This window comes from Schistocerca americana, chromosome 6 (genome assembly GCF_021461395.2).
Source record: "Schistocerca americana isolate TAMUIC-IGC-003095 chromosome 6, iqSchAmer2.1, whole genome shotgun sequence".
In the NCBI taxonomy this organism is placed as follows: domain Eukaryota; kingdom Metazoa; phylum Arthropoda; class Insecta; order Orthoptera; family Acrididae; genus Schistocerca; species Schistocerca americana.
This window is the reverse complement of record NC_060124.1, coordinates 89,832,559-89,853,022: the sequence shown is the minus strand read 5'-3', so window position 1 is coordinate 89,853,022 and position 20,464 is coordinate 89,832,559. Positions and strand designations below refer to the sequence as shown.

General features: G+C 42.8%; 1 protein-coding gene across 1 annotated transcript in view; it reads left to right on the top strand.

Moving 5' to 3' along the window:
* The first annotated feature begins 533 nt into the window (after window positions 1-533).
* LOC124619637 overlaps window positions 534-20,464 on the top strand; it is a 382,561-nt gene continuing 362,630 nt past the window's right edge. The window contains exon 1 of the mRNA XM_047146152.1: window positions 534-697. Within this exon, the coding sequence (XP_047002108.1) occupies window positions 614-697 (84 nt within the window). The 5' untranslated portion in view covers window positions 534-613. The remainder of the gene's footprint in view (window positions 698-20,464) is intronic.

The following is a 20,464-nucleotide window of genomic DNA, read 5'->3' as shown; positions in this document are numbered from 1 at the left end:
GAGTGTCGGATATGCTTGGTGAATGATTCTGACTGTGTGTGTGAGAGTGAGAGAGAGAGAGAGAGAGAGAGAGCGAGAGCGAGAACGGATTTCACACGAATGTTTTACATTGCATCACATTTTACAATTCCGAGCCATGCAATTCTTAATTCTTAGATGCGCCTGTTATTTGGTTCTTCACTTTCCCCCCTGTATTGTCACACACAATAAAACCAAAATCTTGGGACGAAGAAATTCGGTAAACGAAAGCTACACACCAACGTAGCACTCGTTAGCTGGGGTCTTTCACACTAAATCGTTAGTCTGCTAAAACCAGCGATGCTGTTTGGTTTGTACAGGTTAAGGGTTTGTAATTTGTGTAACAAAAAATTACCAGATTCACTATATATTTACAGGTGTTCCTAAATCGAATCGTTCACAATATGGCACGCACTAATCGAAGTTTGACGAGAATCGAATGGTGTCATGTTGGTCGATAGCTATCGACCAACTTCGTGCGGTTGGTGCAGTCGATTGCGTGTGTGACAGCCGCGGTGGTGTGTACAGGCGTGTTTGAACGCAGACAGTGAGTGCGTAATCTGATTAAGCGCGTCTCAATCTCTTGTTTCCTAAGATGTGCAGCATGAGCCGCTTTCATACATGGAGCATCGCGATTGTAGCTGGCGTCATCATTTTAGAATGTGGCGGCTTTTCACAGGTACTGCTGTTCCTCATCCACAACACTTGTATGTTCACCGTATTTGCAGGGCGTACGATCCAGATAACACTAGTATTTATTTCCGCTTTACCCGTTGCAGAATCCAGTAACGCCTTTAAGATATTAACGTCTTCTCGTTCGTACCTCCATCAAATTTTACTCGGCTCTGTATAGTGACCAATTAACGACAATTTCTTCGCTCCATATATTAACATTGTTTACAGTTACATTCAAGGGTATCGCATGGGAAGAAAAAATTGTTACAGGCCTTCATGCGATCTTTATTAGACTTCATCTTTATAGTCGCTACGGGAACGATCTGTAAGAAGATAAGGCATATTCTTAGATTTCGCTCTGAAAAACTGTTTGTGGAATTACTGAAGTAGGTTATCTCGAGATATAACGCCTAATACACATCGAAGAACAAACAATGTTTGGAGAAAAGTAGCCGGAGATAGGAGACGAGATTATTTGTTGCTGAGAATATTTATTCAAAAATTACTTCGTGTGTACTGAACTTGGGTGACAGCTCTGATTTGTAAAACATCTTGAGAATGTTTATAACTAGTTATGTAAAGATTATAGCAAGAAAAGGGCGTATCAGTTTATAAAACGAATATTTATGGAAATCAGTTGTGAATGATTAGTAGCAGAATTTCAAAATAAAAGCTATAGAATCCCCAAGATATGAGCTAACTAATAACTGTTTAAAACTGTATCTGATAATCGCCAAAGACATTAATGGCACAACTTAATAGCAGGTACCCATTGCCTATATATATCCGAAGACTTTCTGTATTCATGTCTTTAGCAGTTTTTCGCATGTACTGGTAACACGAAAAAAAACTTCGGGAGCTGAAGACACATCGCTACATGAGTTTCTTAGAGCTCAGAGCCATCTGGTATTTTCAGTTGCAAGGAAAATGTGACGAATAGCGGCTAAATAATTTTCAGGTTTCACGACAAATACCTCTGCCTGCACTTGCTACTAGGCAATATCCTTTGAAAGTTTGGCTTCCTACCTCTGTCTTTGTGGCAGGATTTGGTAGCAGTTCGCTTTGGTGTGTGTGTGTGTGTGTGTGTGTGTGTGTGTGTGTGTGTGTGTGTGTGTGTCCGCAGCTCGTGGACCCGCGGTAGTGTTCTCGCTTCCCGAGCCCGGGTTCGATTCCCGGCGGGGTCAGGGATTTTTCACCTGCCCCGAGATGACTGGCTGTTGTGTCGTCTTCATCACCACCATCATCATCATTCATTCCCATTAGGTCGGAGGAAGGCAACGGCAAATCATCTCCATTAGGATCTTGCCTAGTACGGCGATGCGGGTCTCCTAACACTGATACCAGTAGAACAATTAGCGCTGATATCTCAATGTCGGTCATTTTGCGCTTTCTGGCTGAGGCATATTGACAAGTCAGTCTTGCGCATTCCAGATAGTCTTTTCACAAAGTTCATTACTGGGACGTGCGACTTGCCAAAGAGATTAATTTGCTTCAGTGTATACACTACTTCAGGCGTTTACTTATGCTATCACAAAAGTGTCCTGGAGATACAAAATATCTCGTGAATGAGATTTTCACTCTGCAGCGGAGTGTGCGCTGATATGAAACTTCCTGGCACACAGTTTTTATCTGCCAGGAAGTTTCAAAATATCTCGTATTTTATATTGCATATCATACACATTTTTGTTTCTTTCAGAATATGATCCTTATATGCGTCATGGTTTTGTAGCTATAAACTGTCGTCCGACACAAGCTGATGAGTTTGATTAATAGTTTTGCCTGTGATATGCAATATACTTTTTAATTAACAGTTTACAAATTGAATTAGCTTTCTAAAATTAATTCGTACAACTTCAACTTGAAAAAGCAATTTTACCACTCAAGCTGTTTCTGAAAGTTTCGGGGTCAATATCAAGCAGCGCATTAAACTCCTATAATAGCCCTTCCACGTTGCCACCTCTTGTACCACTTTGTCGAAGCACGTACTTTTAAAAATTAATTTTTTAATTCTGCTGTTTAAGTTTTTTTGAGAAAGTCTAAGAGATATAGGCTCTACATAAACTCTGTGAATCTTTACTAGTCAGAACGAGAAGAGTAACAGCAGCCACTCGGAAACGTCTTTATTCATTTAAGCAGTGACGCACAAATGTGAGGATAAGTCATTAAAAATTAGGAACATTATGATAATTTTTTAGGAAGCTACAAGAAAAATAGTTGTTTCTACGGTTTTCGACATAATCACCCTGCATTTCGTCACACTTGGTTTACCTGTCTGTAAGCTCATAGCTGCCAACTCACAGTTTGGCGTTGTTCGTAACTGTATTATATTCATTATCTCGCTGTCAACTGCAAACTTGGCGCCGTAAAAAAACGTTTCAAAATTCCCAGCATTATCGACGACGTCGTCGACGGCGCTCGGTACACATCGCTCGCAGTTGCCTGAAGGACAGCACGTTTAAGTCTCCCGCCTGTGCGCCGTCGAGTGAAATCTCTCTCCATCGCTCACGGTCTCCGAATGGGGAGGGGGAGTCAGCCTCACATACAGGCCACCAAATGACGCTAAAATATTAGGTTGTCTATTCGTCCCATTTTTATCGGGACATTACTTTTTTCAAAATGTCCCACGCTTCGAAAGTTGGACTGAACAGAGAAAAGGAGTGCGTTCCGACTTTAATTCCGCGAAATCTTGCGAAGATTGCACTGATGTATACTTACCTAGTGCTGGGGTGTAATTCTAGTCTCAAGTCCATAAGATACGTTGACGATAAACAGTGAATCGTGCACATTTTTCATATATTGTGCCGTGCTTGGTAACCTTGCGGTCTATGGCGCCTTGCCACGGTTCGCGCGGCTCCCCCCCCCCCCCCCCCTGTCGGAGGTTCGAGTCCTCCCTTGGGCATGGGCGTGTGTGTTGTCCTTAGTGTAAGTTAGATTAAGTAGTGTGTAAGCCAAGGGACCGATGACCTCAGCAGTTTGGTCCCAGAGAACTCACCACAAATTTCCAATTGCAAAATGGTTCAAATGGCTCTGAGCACTATGGGACTTAACATCTATGGTCATCAGTCCCCTAGAACTTAGAACTACTTAAACCTAACCAACCTAAGGACAGCACACAACACCCAGCCATCATGAGGCAGAGAAAATCCCTGACCCCGCCGGGAATCGAACCCGAGCGTGGGAAGCGAGAACGCTACTGCACGACCACGAGATGCGGGCTTCCAATTGCAGATATTGTATGTGTGGCCTGTTGAAAACATTGACGGGAAAAAAATTGGAAAAACCAAAAAAAATGAATGTGGAGTAATGAAATTTCTGGAATACATTTGTCTAAGTAACATATTTAAGCGATGGATACTTTTATATCACAGGTTAATGTAAGCACGAGATAAACCATTTCAAATGGGAAATGCTGGTAGATTAATAGCAGATGTAACCTCTGGAAAGTTGAATGAAAGCATGCAGACGTGGATGAAATATTTCGTACAAGTGCCGGATGTCAATTTGTGGGATGGGGTTCAACGCCGTTGCAAATGGTCGGTCAATAAAGGGACAGTTAATGCTGTTTGTGGATGACACTGAAATTGTTGTCCGATGATGTCTCATATGTACCCGATTGGAGACAATTCTGGTAATCGAGCAGGCCAAGGCAACATGTGGACACGCTGTACAGCATGTTGGGTTACGACAGCTGTATGTGCGGCGAGCGTTATCCTGTTGGAAAACACCCCTGGAATCCTGTTCACGAATGGCAGCATAACAGGCTGATTCATCGGACTGATGTGTATACAAAGTTGCATTCGTGATGCGTGGTATAACCACGAGAGTGCTCCAGCTGTCATCCAAAATTGCACTCCAGACCCTAACTCCAGGTGAGATAACGTGTCTAGCACGCAGATAGGTTGGCTGCAGGCCCCCAATTGGCCTCCTAATCAACATACGGCCATCACTGACACTGAGGCAGAACCAGCTTTCATCGGAAAGCATAAGACCTTCGCCCAGCGTTCCAGTGAGTTTCGTTGCGTCATTGTTTTGCCAACTGGTGCTCAGATTGCTGCTGCAGATGAAGTACGACGCGACAGAGCCATACCGCCTAACACGACGACCCCTCCTCGGTAGTACTACGTGACTGTCGGAAGACAGTCATCTTGCGACGGTATATTCTCGTAACCACCGCTGCCAGCAATCATTCCTGCCAAGTCTCTGCAGTGTAGCAGAAGGAACATCCAGCTTCTCGTAGCCCTATTACACGACCTCGTTAAAACTCAGTGAGGTGTTGCATGGCGTTTTTGTCGCCATTCTGGACTAACAACTCACCATGTCAAATTTCAAATGTAACTATCGCTCACGACTTTTACAGCACTAATTTATATCAAACCTCATCTGCATCCTTATAGTGGCGATACTATTACCACTCTTATGCGACTGAGGTAAAATTCGAATAGACATCATCTTTCAGATTAGAAATACGCCTACCAAATTTCGTTTGTTGCACAGCTCCTCCTTGCTGTTGCCTTTTTTTTCGTCATTGTATATGGCAGCGATTCTGCCTGGTTGTGAGGATATCCAGAAGATATTTGTCATTTTAATCGGTGTAATAACGTATATCGATTTATAACTAAACTGCTTCCGGTATTGCCCGAAATTATTGGCTACAAAATTTCATATGCGTGGCTCCACTTTTGTAACAGGCTCTCCTACCTTAATGTCAGTTAACGAGTTGAAATGCACATGTTTGCACGTTTCATTTTTATACCTTGCGGCAGTGCCACGCGGTAAAAACGGGCCTGTTAATATTGGAATTACCTGAGAAATTATCTATACAAAAAAGTCTTTATGGTTGTCTGTAGAATTCTTGTGGAGCTATTCGGAGTTGTGATCATTGGCAAATAATTTTTTTACAACATTAAAATGTTCACGAGCAATATTTGTTTTCGCGAAATACTGCAAAACTGTACAAATTTTGTACAGAAAACTCCAGAACCAAAACATATTTATCAAGAACTACGAAAAAACTTATATTTCTCGAAAGTAGCGTGCCAATTTCACCGCACTCAGAATATTCCGCGATAATGCCCGATACCGACATCGGACCACAGAGTTTTGATTCAAGGATATACCATAGCGGAAGCTGCTCCGTTGTCGATTGGTTGGCTACCTGGAGATGAGCAGGAAGCTCGTAAGAAGAATACCTAGCGTTACCGTGGAGATTTTACAAACAAATATTCCCGTGAGAAAGATGTATGTCGTTTTCCATCGGCTTCTGGCATCTTCGCATCCATTTATCTCGTGAATTCAGCAAATGACAACTGGTAAAGATAAATACGAGGCGTGTTTTTTTAAAAAGTAAGTACCGTTTTGAAATTAAAAAAAAGACATGCTAAGATATCTCAATAATTTTATTTTTACATGTAAGCACGTACCTTAATCTACTTTTCTACATAATTTCCGACAAAACGTTGCACCAGTTTTTGAATACCCTCCTCTTAGAAGTTTGTCGCCTGACTTGTTAACCACTGCATCACCACTGTTTTGACTTCGTCATGAAGACGCTGACCGTCCAGGTGTTTCTTAAAGTGCAGGAACAGATGGTAGTCACTGGGCGCAAGATCGGGGCTGTACGGAGGATTATCTAGAGTTTCTCATCGAAAAGATGTGATGAGATCTTTGGTCTGATTCGCCATATGCGGACGGGCATTGTCTTGCAGCAAAACGATGCTCTTGCTCAACTCATAGAGTAAATATCTCTGGAGTGAGCATTGCGTTCTGCGCATGTTGTCAACATTAAACCAGGATTGTCACGTGATCTCGGGACTTCGCTGTGCCTGTGTGCTTTCTGCAGCGTTTGAAGTTTATAATACCAAGAGTTTTTGTTGTGTTTCACCGTTTGTTGATTGTGTAATAGCGATGGTGAATTACGTTGTTGCTACGGATGCAAAGAAAAATACGTGACTGGAGGGATAGTAACTTTTCATGGGTACATTCCATACAGCTCTAATTATAGTTTTCATTTTAGTAAGAGACACTGTATACGTTTAAAAATTTCGAGACGCATTATAATTAAGACTTGATTCTGTAAACCTATTTTTCTACGATTTTATGACTATATAATAGATATTACGGCTCGTACAAAAGCTTACAAACAATCGCTTCCTCTCGTAAATTTGCTAGTGGAACAGGAAAGGGAAAGGTTAGTTGTTTCAGTAAATACTATCCTCCATGCATTTATCAGTGACTTGTAAATTATGTATATAGATTACTCCGTCTACTATTTATTTAATGAACTGGGAGCAAGTACTTAAAATGCGTTAAATAAATACATCAAAGTGCCACCAGTAAGAAAAATTGTGCTTTAGGTCGCAAAAACGAGAAAATAAATACGCAGAAATACAAGAAAAAAGGACGAATTAGCAGGGATATAATCGCTAATGTGTGGTAAATTCGGTGTTTTTCGGACACTTGCGAAAGTACTAACGTACTGTCAAGTCGTTTTGCAGGACTATCACTGCAAAAATGTACTTCAGGCTCTGTAATACTATAAAGTGCGGTATCATACCAAAAACTACCAAAAATCGAGTGCATCTGAACTATGACACCTATCGCAAAGAAGCTGAATGTAATATCACTTGTCCTTAAAAGTTACGTAGCTGGTTTATTCCCCGTATCAAATGGATACTGTTAAAATGTCTGCGCAACATATATAAATAATCCGCGACACGTACGAAAAGAATCCGTCTGTACTAGGGATGTAGTGACATTCTAAATATACGGGGCACTATACGAACAAACACACGAAGTCCCGAGATCACGTGACCAGGCCGGCAATGTATGTTGACAACACAAAATCTGTTCTGCGCATGTGAGTGCTCACTCCAGAGATATTTACTCTATGGCTCAACTTGCCACGTCTTTTGTTCTGAATTGAATGGCGCAGATTGTGGAATGTCTTACAGTACGCTGCTGCATTGATTGTCTCATTACGAGGCAGAAATTCCACAAGCAATACTCCTTTTCTGTCCCAAAAACTATGCACATGATTTTCCGGGTAGAAATTGCTTAAACTTCACTTTTCTGGGTGAATCTGAATGCCGCCTTTCCATGGACTGTTGCTTTGATTCTGGTGTGACGTAGGCCACCCATGTTTCATCTTGAAGAAACACCTAGGCGGTCAGCAAGACGATGACGAAGTCAAAACAGTGGTGATGCAGTGGTTAACAAGTTAGGCGGCAGACTTCTATGAGGAGCGTATTCAAAAACTGGTACAACGTTATGAAAAGTGCCTCAATATTGACGGAAATTATGTAGAAAAGTAGATTAAGGTACAGGCTTTCATGTAAAAATAAAATTATTGAGATATCTTAGCATGTCTTTTTTAATTTCAAAACGGGACTTGCTTAAAAAATACGCCTCGTAGATTCCACCTGAAGCAAAAGATCTGCTTTTCAAACCATCTCCTAGTGGACAGCCCAACTGCGCAGTGACACAAGCGACTAATGTGACTGATTTCGATTGATAAAATGCAAAACAGCGAATAAAACATTTCAATGCGGCTATTTCGGATTCTAATTCGTTATTACCTACTTCACAATATCTTATACCCGAAGCTTTGCTCGATTTCGCTACATTTATAGTTTTTCATCCGCCAAAATAGATCCGACATTTTGAATTTTGTTAATTCCGACATCGGATTCCTAATCAGCGTCCCAAGTAACCTAAAAAGTCCATAGTTCTTTTTAGGATTTTATGTCCATTTTCCTACTATGTGCAGGTTTTGAAGCGACTTGGCCTACTGAACGCCGTCGTGAAAGGTTTTTTGAGGTCTCTCAAGCGTCCTGCTTTTTTGTGATTCCGCCTGACTTAAGTATTTGGCGCTACCGGATGTTTGATTTGAAATTTACTGCGCTATGAAGCGGCGCTTGTACACTTGTACAACTTGCCCCTCAACCTTTGTTTATTTACTGTTAAAGTTTTGCACTGTTGACACAACCGATTCATGTTCACTGTTTCATCATGTCGAAATGAAAGTGTAATTTTAACAGGGATACATAAGTGAGTTTACTTTTATCACGGGCAGTGGATAAAGTGTACAATGCACATTGTGCAAGTCAAACATTGCTATTGGACATGGTGGAAAGGTCTGATATTGTGAATCACGCCAACTCGAAGGAGCATCGCGCAAGTGTTAAACGAAAACGCTTTTTTTGACAAAATGCGGTGTCAGTGCAGCAGAATGATTGTAAAAAGTCGTTTGAGTTCATTTGAGTGCATGATACAAAGGTAAACTTCTATGCCCATTAAAGTTATTGGGTACAATTTGTCTCTTTTTCCCCTTACTTTGCTTAGTTTAGAAAAAAACTTTTAAAATTTTCCCGTCTTTAATAAAAATGAAATAGACGCCCTATGCTAAATTGACATGACATAACCGCCCGTGAATCTTATTGGCCAGCGTGTCTTTTTAATTAGCTGCATCCACAGCTCTCCCCCCCCCCCCCCCTCCCACACACACACACACACATCCATGCCCGAGGCAGGATTCGAACCTGCGACCGTAGTGGTCGCGCGGTTCCAGACTGTAGCGCCAAGAACCGCTGGGCCACTCCGGCCGGCAGTATATCAGCATTCAAGATTATTTGTTTCTATGAAGAACATTACTTTCTTTGCACTGTATATAACTCAGCACCACAGAAGAACCCAGAGCACTTGAAAGTCACGTATACCTCAATTATTATGTGTTGTGGTCTTCAGTTCAAAGACTAGTTTGATGCAGCTCTCCATGCTACTCTATCCTGTGCAAGCATCATCATTTCTGAATAACTACTGCAGCTTACATCCTTCTGAATCTGCTTCCTGTATTCATTTTTTCGTCTTCCACTCCGATTTTACCCCCCCCCCCCCCTTCCCTCCCCCTCACACTTCCCTCCAATACTAAGTTTGTGATCCCTTGATGTCTCAGAATCTGCCCTATCAACCGATCCCTTCTTTTAATCGGGTTGCGCCACAATTTTTTTTCTCCTCAGTTCTATTCGGTAACTCCTCAATTATTACGTGATCTACCCATCTAACCCCAAGCATTCTTCTGTAGCATCACATTTCAAAAGCATTTGTCTCCTCTTGTTTAAACTGTTTATCGCCTATGTTTCACTTCCATACCAGAACCTTTCTTCATGCATTTGCCAGTCTACATTTTATATCCTCTCTACTTCGGTCATCAGTTAGTCTGCTGTATAATTTTCTAATCTAATTACCTGATTTACTTCGTCTACATTCCATTATCTTTGTTTTGCTGTAGTTGATGTTCATCTTAGACACTCCTTTCAAGGCGCTGCCCATTCCGTCCAACTGCTCTTCCAAGTCCTCTGCTGTTTCTGACAGAATTACAATGTGATCGGCATACTTCAAAGTTTTTATTTCTTCTCCCTGATTTTTAATTACTACTCCAAATTTTTCTTTGGTTTCCTTTACTGATTGCTCAGTGTACAGATTGAATAACATCGGGGATAGCCTACAACCTTGTCTCACTCCCTCCTCAGCCACTGCTTCCCTTTCATGGCCCTCAACTCGTATAACTGTCGTCTGATTTCTGTACATTGTGTATATAAACTTATTTACGTATTTTTTGTAGATGTCTGATTGTCTTCGTTAGATACCTCTTCTACCGAGACATCGCATACGGCACCACCTCTGTGTTGTAAGGTGGTGTTTAAACATTTGAAATTTCGTGGAGAAAGTTTAATATGCACTACATTTGAGAGCCGTCAGTATGGCTTTCCTCGTGGATGCCTTCCCCGGGACAGTGGGTGTTTCCACTGATCTATTGCGTCTTAAGCCTGTGGTTCATGGTGATTCGTTTCCTGCGGCAGTCCGATAGGGTAATGCGTCTACTTGATGCCCATAACGGCCCAAGTGCTCCTGAGGTACTGTCACAGTTGTGGTAACACAAGAGCAGTATTGGTTGCGTGCTTTCCTATGGCCAACGGCATCATGGATGACATTATATGGAGATCGGTAAACCGTGTAGATTTCTGTCAGTTTCATCAACAATGACGAGCCTGTTAGCACGGATTCGTTGTTTTTACCGACTATTTCACTGTCTCTGTCCGAACGCGTACTTCTACAGTTCGTCTCTGAGACTGCGTCTTCGTTTCTGAGCCTTTGAACCCACATCTACTTCTAGACAGGCACTCCGCAAGCCATCTTATGGCATGGGGCGGAGGCTACCCTGTACGACCACTAGTCATTTCCTTTCCTGCTCCATTCGCAAACAGAGCGAGGGGAAAACTGTCTATATGCTTCTATATGAGCCCTCATTTCTAGTATCGTATCTTCATAGTCCTTCTGCGCAATGTACTTTGGCGGCAGTAGAACCTTTCGGCAGTAAGCTTCAAATGCCGGTTATCTAAATTTTCTCAATAGCGTTCCTCGAAAAGAACGTTTCCTTCCCTCTAGGGATTCGCATTTGAGTTCCTGAAGCATCTCCGTAACACTTGTTGTTCGAACCATACCGGTAACAAATCTAGCAGCCTGCCTCTGAATTGCTTCGATATCTTTCTTTAATCCGATCTACTATGGATCTCAAACACTCTAGCAGTACTCAAGACTAGGTTGCACCAGCGTCCTATATGCGATTTCCTTTACAGATGAACCACACTTTCCTAAAATTCTCCCAATAAAACGAAGTCGACCTTCGCCTTCCCTACCACAGTCTTCTCATTCTCCCTCCATTTCATATCGCTTTTCAACGTGACGTCCAGATATTTAAACGACGTGACTGTGTCAAGCAAGACATTACTAATGCTGTATTCGAACATTACGTGTTTGTTTTTCCTACTCATCCGCATTATCTTAAATTTTTCCACAGTTACAGCTAGCTGTCATTCATTACACCAGCTAGAAATTTTGTCGAAGTCCTCCTACAGTCACTCAACTTCGACACTTCCCGTAAACTACAGTGTCTTCAGCAAACAACTGCAATTTGGTGCTCCCCCCCCCCCCCCCCCCCCCCTGTCCACGCCAAATATTTATGTATACGCAGAATAACAACGGTCCTGTCACACATTCCTGGGGCACACAATACCCTTGTCTCAGACGCAGCCAACTCATTCGGCTCATATTTGGCAGGCAGCTTGTGCGCGACCGAACGTGAAAGACTCTTAAGATACTCAACAACCGCCCCCCCCCGTTATGAAAAAGATACCCCTAAAGTTAAAGTTCATGATGTGCAATCGACTCAGAATTGACGAGATCGATAAATAATTGAAAACCGAACATTTGTCGTCAACATATATGGGGTCCGCAAACGCATATTTTCCTTGAAATCGATGGAAAAAACTTTTTCGACTGCCGCTTATGTACTGGTATGGTAGGCGCTGCTAAATGAAAGCGCCAATGCTGTAGCGACCAAGGCATTTTACTACGAAACGGGGAACTTATGTTCGATTCTTAGTTGCAATCTACAGTTTTTTTATTTGTATTTTTTACGCCTCGAAACTGGTAGGACTAGAACGGTTAATAAGGTACGTAAATCAATAGAGAATAATAACTAAACAGGCAAATAAATTTCTCAAACGACTTCTATTAATAAAGAATTAACATGTTAAGCCTCTTCGTAAGAAAGCAATTCCGAGTAAAGCTACTGCGAAAACGAGCACTCGACGCAAGTTATAGCATAAAGAAGAAAAACTAACCCTTGTCGCGGTCGATAGCGTCCTTAAAGCGGCCCCTCCCGCCGGAGGTTCGAGTCCTCCCTCGGGCATGGGTGTGTGTGTTGTTCTCAGTATGTTAGTTTAAGTTAAAGTAGTGTGTAGTAAGTCTAGGGACCGATGACCTCAGCAGTTTGGTCCCTTAGGAATTCACACACATTTGAACGTTTTGTACTTAAAATAATAACACATTCATACACGGCGCAACGTTCTATCGTAGTGTCTGAAAAATTGTTGCCTACAGTTTCCCCGTGCTTATAAGAAACTAACGATAAATTTGGCCCTTGGGGTACAGAAGAGGCCCATCCCTTAAGAAACTCGTCAAAAAATGTTCACTCCACTTGTTCCAAGTCCGGGAAATAGAAAAAAAACATATCTTGAGAACATTTTAAAATCACATGTTGCTGATAACAAATTTTGAATGGTACAGCGCGCCTGTGGTGGACAAGATAACTTGGGTGGTCTAAGGCGCTGCCGTCATGGACTGTGCGGCTGGTCCCGGCGGAGGTTTGAGTCCTCCTTCGGACATGGGTGTGTGTGTTTGTCCTTAGGGTAATTTAGGTTAAGTAGTGTGAAAGCTTAGGGACTGATGACCTGAGAAGTTAAGTCCTATAAGATTTCATACACATTTGAACATTTTGACAAAATAACACCGTCTTGTATGATAGCTCTTTTATAAATGACGAGGGTCCTTGGACGGTAGAAGGAATGCCGCCAGGCTTTACACCTGAGTGCCACCCATGTGTTTGTTTTTATAGCCAAGTTAAAAATTTTATTTCTAGGCTCCAAAATTGCTGTCTACTTCTGGAAACCCAGGAGGAGCTGCACAACCGAGCGGATGTAATAACGATTCACAGCATAATCCACAGTCCGCTTTCAGCACCGATTTTGCAGGCAGTGTTATAGTATGCGTGGTATGCATCAAAATGAAGTCCCGAAAAAGAAATATTTTTAAATACAAACCAAATCTGTATTCGTGCTAACCATCGGAAGGGATGCTGTAGATGCGCGAAGATTGCATTCGTTAGATGTTCTTGATGGAAGTCTTCGAATGTTCATATGACAAGAATATTCCAGCCAACTGTTCGAAGGAAACTGATAGCATGTAACACAGTGAGAGAAAGACACCGTAAATCGACCAGGTTTAAATTTTTAATTCCTTACTAATCCAAGTCGTTTGATAAATTTATTTGGCTACTCTTTTATTAGCCGTCATTGGTTTATTTACTTTATTGGCCTTCGTATGCCTACCAGTTTCAAGAGGGAAGAAAAATAAAAACCTACAGACTGCAACTGGGAATCGAACTCGTGTTCTCTGCTACGCAGGCAGATGCCTTGGTCACTACACCAGTGACGCTTTTGTTGAACAGAGCCTACCTTATAGGTACGTAAGCGGCCCCCATTTATGTTGATGAAAAGTTGACAAAATGCTCAAGTATCATTTATCAATCGATCCTGTCAATTCTGAGTAGATTACCTGTCACAAACTTTAGGTGTAATTTTGTCAAAAAGGGGTGGAGATTGGGGAGGGGGTGTTGACCCAAAATTACTTAAATTTTAGCTTTAAGGCCCCGTCGACAACGAGATCATGAGAGATGATGTCCCAGCTCTGTTGGACAAGGAAAGGAGAGAGAGAGAGAGAGAGCGAGTTTGAAAGTCTAGAGAACGGAGCTCAATACTCAGTACTCCAGTGTATCTGCCACTAGACCATACATTGGAGGCTGAGTGGTACGCAAGTTACGAAGATTAACGTATAATTACTTAAAGCGAAACCAGCCACTGGAACTCAAGAATACCATGATCTGACAACACAGTTCACTATAACTCATGTTAGCAGCATATTGTGGCTCCGCTGCGCAATCTGGTGACCCTTTCTCGAAACATGGTTCATTGTGGTCTGCTCACAGCAATTCGCTGTACCACTCACACCTTTTCGGGATGATTGTGTTAACCTCCGCCTCACTGCCTGTTCCGCTTTTCATACCTGCGAATAATAGAGACATAAGACATTCTTTGTCAACAGCATCAGTAACAGCGCAGTGCCATAAGCTGGGCAACACAAAATGATAAGCCAAAACATTGTTAACTGCCCACAGAGACATTGGATGCCGCCTTGTGGCGCTGTGGGCACATGATGCGGTAACTAAAGTATGTAAGCGGTCCAGATACGGACGGGGGCTCACCCTAGCGAATATACGGACTGCAAATGGGAAAATCTATTCAGATAAGCGACTTTGACAAAGGGCAGATTATCATCATGCAAAGCCTGCGAACGAGTATCTCGAAAACGGCGGAGCTGGTCGAATGTTCACGAGCTACTGTCGAGAGCATCTACGGAAAGAAGAAAAAGGTCAGTGAAACTACCACTAGGTGCTACATCGTAGAATGTGGGGTTGGAAACTTGTCTGCTCGGTAAAGTAGGATAGATGGTGATTTGCGACATTTTTGCCGAAAGAACACAATGCTGGTGCACGCACAAGTATTCCGGAGGACACCGTTCGTCGTACATGGTTGAACATGGAAATCTGCCGCAGACCGCCCGTACGTGTTCACATATTGACCCAACGACATCGTGAATTACGATTGCAGTGCGCATGGGATCATCGGGATTCAGCCGTCGATCAGTGGAAACGTGTCGGCTCTTCAGGTGAATCACATTTTTGCTACACTGGGTCGATGGTCGTCTCCACTAGAGGCGTCATCGAGGTGAATGGCGGATCGAAACGTGCAGAGCGCCACAGATGTACACTGGTGGAAGGAGTATTATGCTTGCATGTGACCTGTGGTAGTAATGGAAGACACTCTGCCAGGTGCAAACCACTTGCATCCCGTCATGTTTGGTGTCTTCCCCGATGGCGATGTCATCTTTCAGCAGTAGAATTGTCTGTGCCTCGGAGGCAGAATCGTGCTACGGGGGTGAACTCGTGTTGATGTCTCGGCGACCACATTGGTCTGATGTAAATCCTATGGAACACATCTGGGTCGCTATCACCGAGTATGCAAATCAGCAGCCTGTTACTTCTGCGAATTTTATGACCATGTGTAGACATTAAAAAAAAAAAAAAAAACTTATGATATCAGTTACTACATGTGTACAAACAATATTTGTATTTTGGGGATTGTAAAATTTAGTTATGATGTTATGATAGACATCATAATCATAAATCTGGAATCATTTAATGATCTGTAACTAACGTATGCAATGCCTGCCCAGTTAGTCGTGCGGTCTTACGCACGGCATTCCAGATTGGGAAGTCCCCAGCACGAATCCGCCTGGTGAACTTGTGTCGAGGTCCGGTGAGCCGGCCATTCTGATGATGGCTTTTAGGCGGTTTTCTATCTGCCTCGACGAATGTGGACTGGTTCCCCTTATTCCACCTCAGCTACACTATGTCGGCGATTGCTGCCCAAACAAGTTCTCCACTTACGCGTACACCACCATTACCCTACCACACAAACATAGGGGTTACACTCGTCTAGTGTGAGACGTTTCCTGGAGGAGGGGGGGGGGGGTCGACCACCAGGGGCTGAACTGTACAATAACCCTGAAAGTGTGGTTTGGTGTGGGGCAGCGGAGGGGTGAAGTGAACTGCGGTAGTCGTCGTGGCATTGCAGACCACTGAGGCTGCGACGGTGACGGAGCCTCTCTGTCGTTTCTAGGCCCCCAGTTAAAATACAATACAATGTATGCAACACGTTAATAATAATAATAATAATAATTGTCGTGGAGGCCCGGGAAAAGAATAGGCCTCCGGTATGTTCTGCCAGTCGTAAAAGGCGACGAAATGAACAAACCACTAATAGGGCTAACCCCCCCCTTTAAGTGTGATTAGTTGGTTCAGGACAGAACTAAAGAAGCCTCGGACAAGCGCCATCATGGTCGGGGACGACGCTTGAACCCTATGCCTGCCCACAATGGTAACGACACTGCTAGCCAACTGGAAAATGATTCAAATCCAAATAGAGGTGTTTTGCAGGATATGCTTCCTGCAACCACCCTAGAAGGAAAACAAAGACAGAGGATGAGATGGTCAGATGAAGTTAATCGACACCTCATGTTCTGTTATTACCAAGCAACAAACCTAGGAACCAACACAACTGGATACAGATCACAAGTATACACAACATTTATTACCAGATACCCAGAATTAAAATTTTTAACAGAACGACGACTAGCTGATCAGATCCATGTAATAATAAAAAATAACAGGATACCCCAGTCAGAATTAGAAAACATCAAACAACAAATACAACAAATACTGGAACAAAATAATGTGCAATCAGAAGAAGAAGAAGAAGAAAATACAGTAATGGACTCAAACATCCCAGAGCAAACAAAAAAAGAACAACACGCATCAATTAAACAGTCAGAGGAAAACGATATCTTAAGACAGCCACCAAACAAGCACAAATAGAACACGAAGTGAGTGACACACACATGTTAGATATAGAAGAAAAATTTCAGCTGACATATATAGAATACAAAGACACAAATACAGACATTAGACCATTCTTGCATAGACCGCCATATAACCCACAAGTCGAAACAACAATAAAAACTATCAACACAATCATACACAAGAAAATAAATGAAAACACAACTATGGAAGAGTTACAACTACTGGTTTATATAGGAGCACTCACTACACTAAATATACACACTAGGCAGAGATCAGAACCAACCAACACACAGAAGAAACCCACAAAACCAGCATGGCAACACAGGCTACAGATCAGAATAGAAAAACTGAGAAAAGACATCGGACAGCTAACACAATTTATAAGAAATGAAATGTCAGAAAAAAAAACGAAAAAGGTTAGGTAAAATCTCACAACAAGAAGTGATAGAGCAATTAGATGAAAAGAAGCAGAAATTACAAGCATTGGCCAAACGACTTAGAAGATACAAAAAAAGTGAAAATAGAAGGAAACAAAACCAAACATTCAACACAAACCAAAAGAAATTTTACCAGACAATAGATAACACACACATTAAAATAGACAATCCACCAAACATAACAGACATGGAACACTTCTGGAGCAACATATGGTCAAACCCGGTACAACATAACAGGCATGCACGGTGGATAAAAGCAGAAACAGACACATACAAGATGATACCACAAATGCCAGAAGTGATAATTTTGCAACATGAAGTCACCCAAGCAATTAATTCTACTCACAATTGGAAAGCCCCTGGAAAAGATAAAATAGCAAATTTCTGGCTAAAGAAATTCACCTCAACACATTCACATCTAACTAAATTATTTAACAGTCACATTGCAGACCCATACACATTCCCTGATACACTTACACATGGAATAACTTATCTGAAACCTAAAGATCAAGCAGACACAGCAAACCCAGCTAAATATCGCCCCATAACATGCCTACCAACAATATACAAAATATTAACTTCAGTCATTACACAGAAATTAATGACACATACAACACAGAACAAAATTATAAATGAAGAACAAAAAGGCTGTTGCAAAGGAGCATGAGGATGTAAAGAGCAACTGATAATAGATGCAGAGGTGACATATCAAGCTAAAACTAAACAAAGGTCGCTACACTACGCATTCAGTGATTACCAAAAAGCTTTTGATAGTGTACCCCACTCATGGTTACTACAAATATTGGAAATATACAAAGTAGATGCTAAATTGATACAGTTCCTAAACATAGTAATGAAAAATTGGAAAACCACACTTAATATCCAAACAAATTCAAGTAATATCACATCACAGCCAATACAGATTAAGCATGGAATATACCAAGGAGACTCATTAAGTCCTTTCTGGTTCTGCCTTGCTCTGAACCCACTATCCAACATGCTAAACAATACAAATTATGGATACAATATTACTGGAACATACCCACACAAAATCACACATCTGCTATACATGGATGATCTAAAACTACTGGCAGCAACAGATCAACAACTCAACCAATTACTAAAGCTTACAGAAGTATTCAGCAATGATATAAATATGGCTTTTGGAACAGACAAATGTAAGAAAAATAGCATAGTCAAGGGAAAACACAGCGACTGCATAGAAGCGATGAAAAAAACAGATGCCTATAAATATCTAGGATACAGACAAAAAATAAGAATAGATAATACAAATATTAAAGAAGAACTAAAAGAAAAATAGACAAAGACTAACAAAAATACTGAAAACAGAATTGACAGCAAGGAACAAGACAAAAGCTATAAATACTTATGCTATACCAATATTGACCTACTCATTTGGAGTAGTGAAATGGAGTAACACAGACCTAGAAGCACTCAATACACTTACACGATCACAATGCCACAAATATAGAATACATCACATACATTCAGCAAATGAAAGATTCACATTAAGCAGAAAGGAAGGAGGAAGGGGATTTATCAACATAAAAAACCTACATTATGGACAGGTAGGCAATTTAAGAAAATTCTTTATAGAACGAGCAGAAACTAGCAAAATACACAAAGCAATCACTCATATAAATACACTCCTGGAAATTGAAATAAGAACACCGTGAATTCATTGTCCCAGGAAGGGGAAACTTTATTGACACATTCCTGGGGTCAGATACATCACATGATCACACTGACAGAACCACAGGCACATAGACACAGGCAACAGAGCATGCACAATGTCGGCATTAGTACAGTGTATATCCACCTTTCGCAGCAATGCAGGCTGCTATTCTCCCATGGAGACGATCGTAGAGATGCTGGATGTAGTCCTGTGGAACGGCTTGCCATGCCATTTCCACCTGGCGCCTCAGTTGGACCAGCGTTCGTGCTGGACGTGCAGACCGCGTGAGATGACGCATCATCCAGTCCCAAACATGCTCACTGGGGGACAGATCCGGAGATCTTGCTGGCCAGGGTAGTTGACTTACACCTTCTAGAGCACGTTGGGTGGCACGGGATACACGAGGACGTGCATTGTCCTGTTGGAACAGCAAGTTCCCTTGCCGGTCTAGGAATGGTAGAACGATGGGTTCGATGACGGTTTGGATGTACCGTGCACTATTCAGTGTCCCCTCGACGATCACCAGTGGCGTACGGCCAGTGTAGGAGATCGCTCCCCACACCATGATGACGGGTGTTGGCCCTGTGTGCCTCGGTCGTATGCAGTCCTGATTGTGGCGCTCACCTGCACGGCGCCAAACACGCATACGACCATCATTGGCACCAAGGCAGAAGCGACTCTCATCGTTGAAGACGACACGTCTCCATTCGTCCCTCCATTCACGCCTGTCGCGACACCACTGGATGCGGGCTGCACGATGTTGGGGCGTGAGCGGAAGACGGCCTAACGGTGTGCGGGACCGTAGCCCAGCTTCATGGAGACGGTTGCGAATGGTCCTCGCCGATACCCCGGGAGCAACAGTGTCCCTAATTTGCTGGGAAGTGGCGGTGCGGTCCCCTACGGCACTGCGTAGGATCCTACGGTCTTGGCGTGCATCCGTGCGTCGCTGCGGTCCGGTCCCAGGTCGACGGGCACGTGCACCTTCCGCCGACCACTGGCGACAACATCGATGTACTGTGGAGACCTCACGCCCCACGTGTTGAGCAATTCGGCGGTACGTCCACCCGGCCTCCCGCATGCCCACTATACGCCCTCGCTCAAAGTCCGTCAACTGCACATACGGTTCACGTCCACGCTGTCGCGGCATGCTACCAGTGTTAAAGACTGCGATGGAGCTCCGTATGCCACGGCAAACTGGCTGACACTGACGGCGGCGGTGCACAAATGCTGCGCAGCTAGCGCCATTCGACGGCCAACACCGCGGTTTCTGGTGTGTCCGCTGTGCCGTGCGTGTGATCATTGCTTGTACAGCCCTCTCGCAGTGTCCGGAGCAAGTATGGTGGGTCTGACACACCGGTGTCAATGTGTTCTTTTTTCCATTTCCAGGAGTGTACATCGGCTACACCACTGCAATTTCATAACCACTTCTACAACCCGTTAGATCACATAACATCAACAGATACGAAGAAAACACTACATGACAAGCACCCGTATCATCTAACACAGCCACACATCGAACAAGACACAACCAACACATGGCTA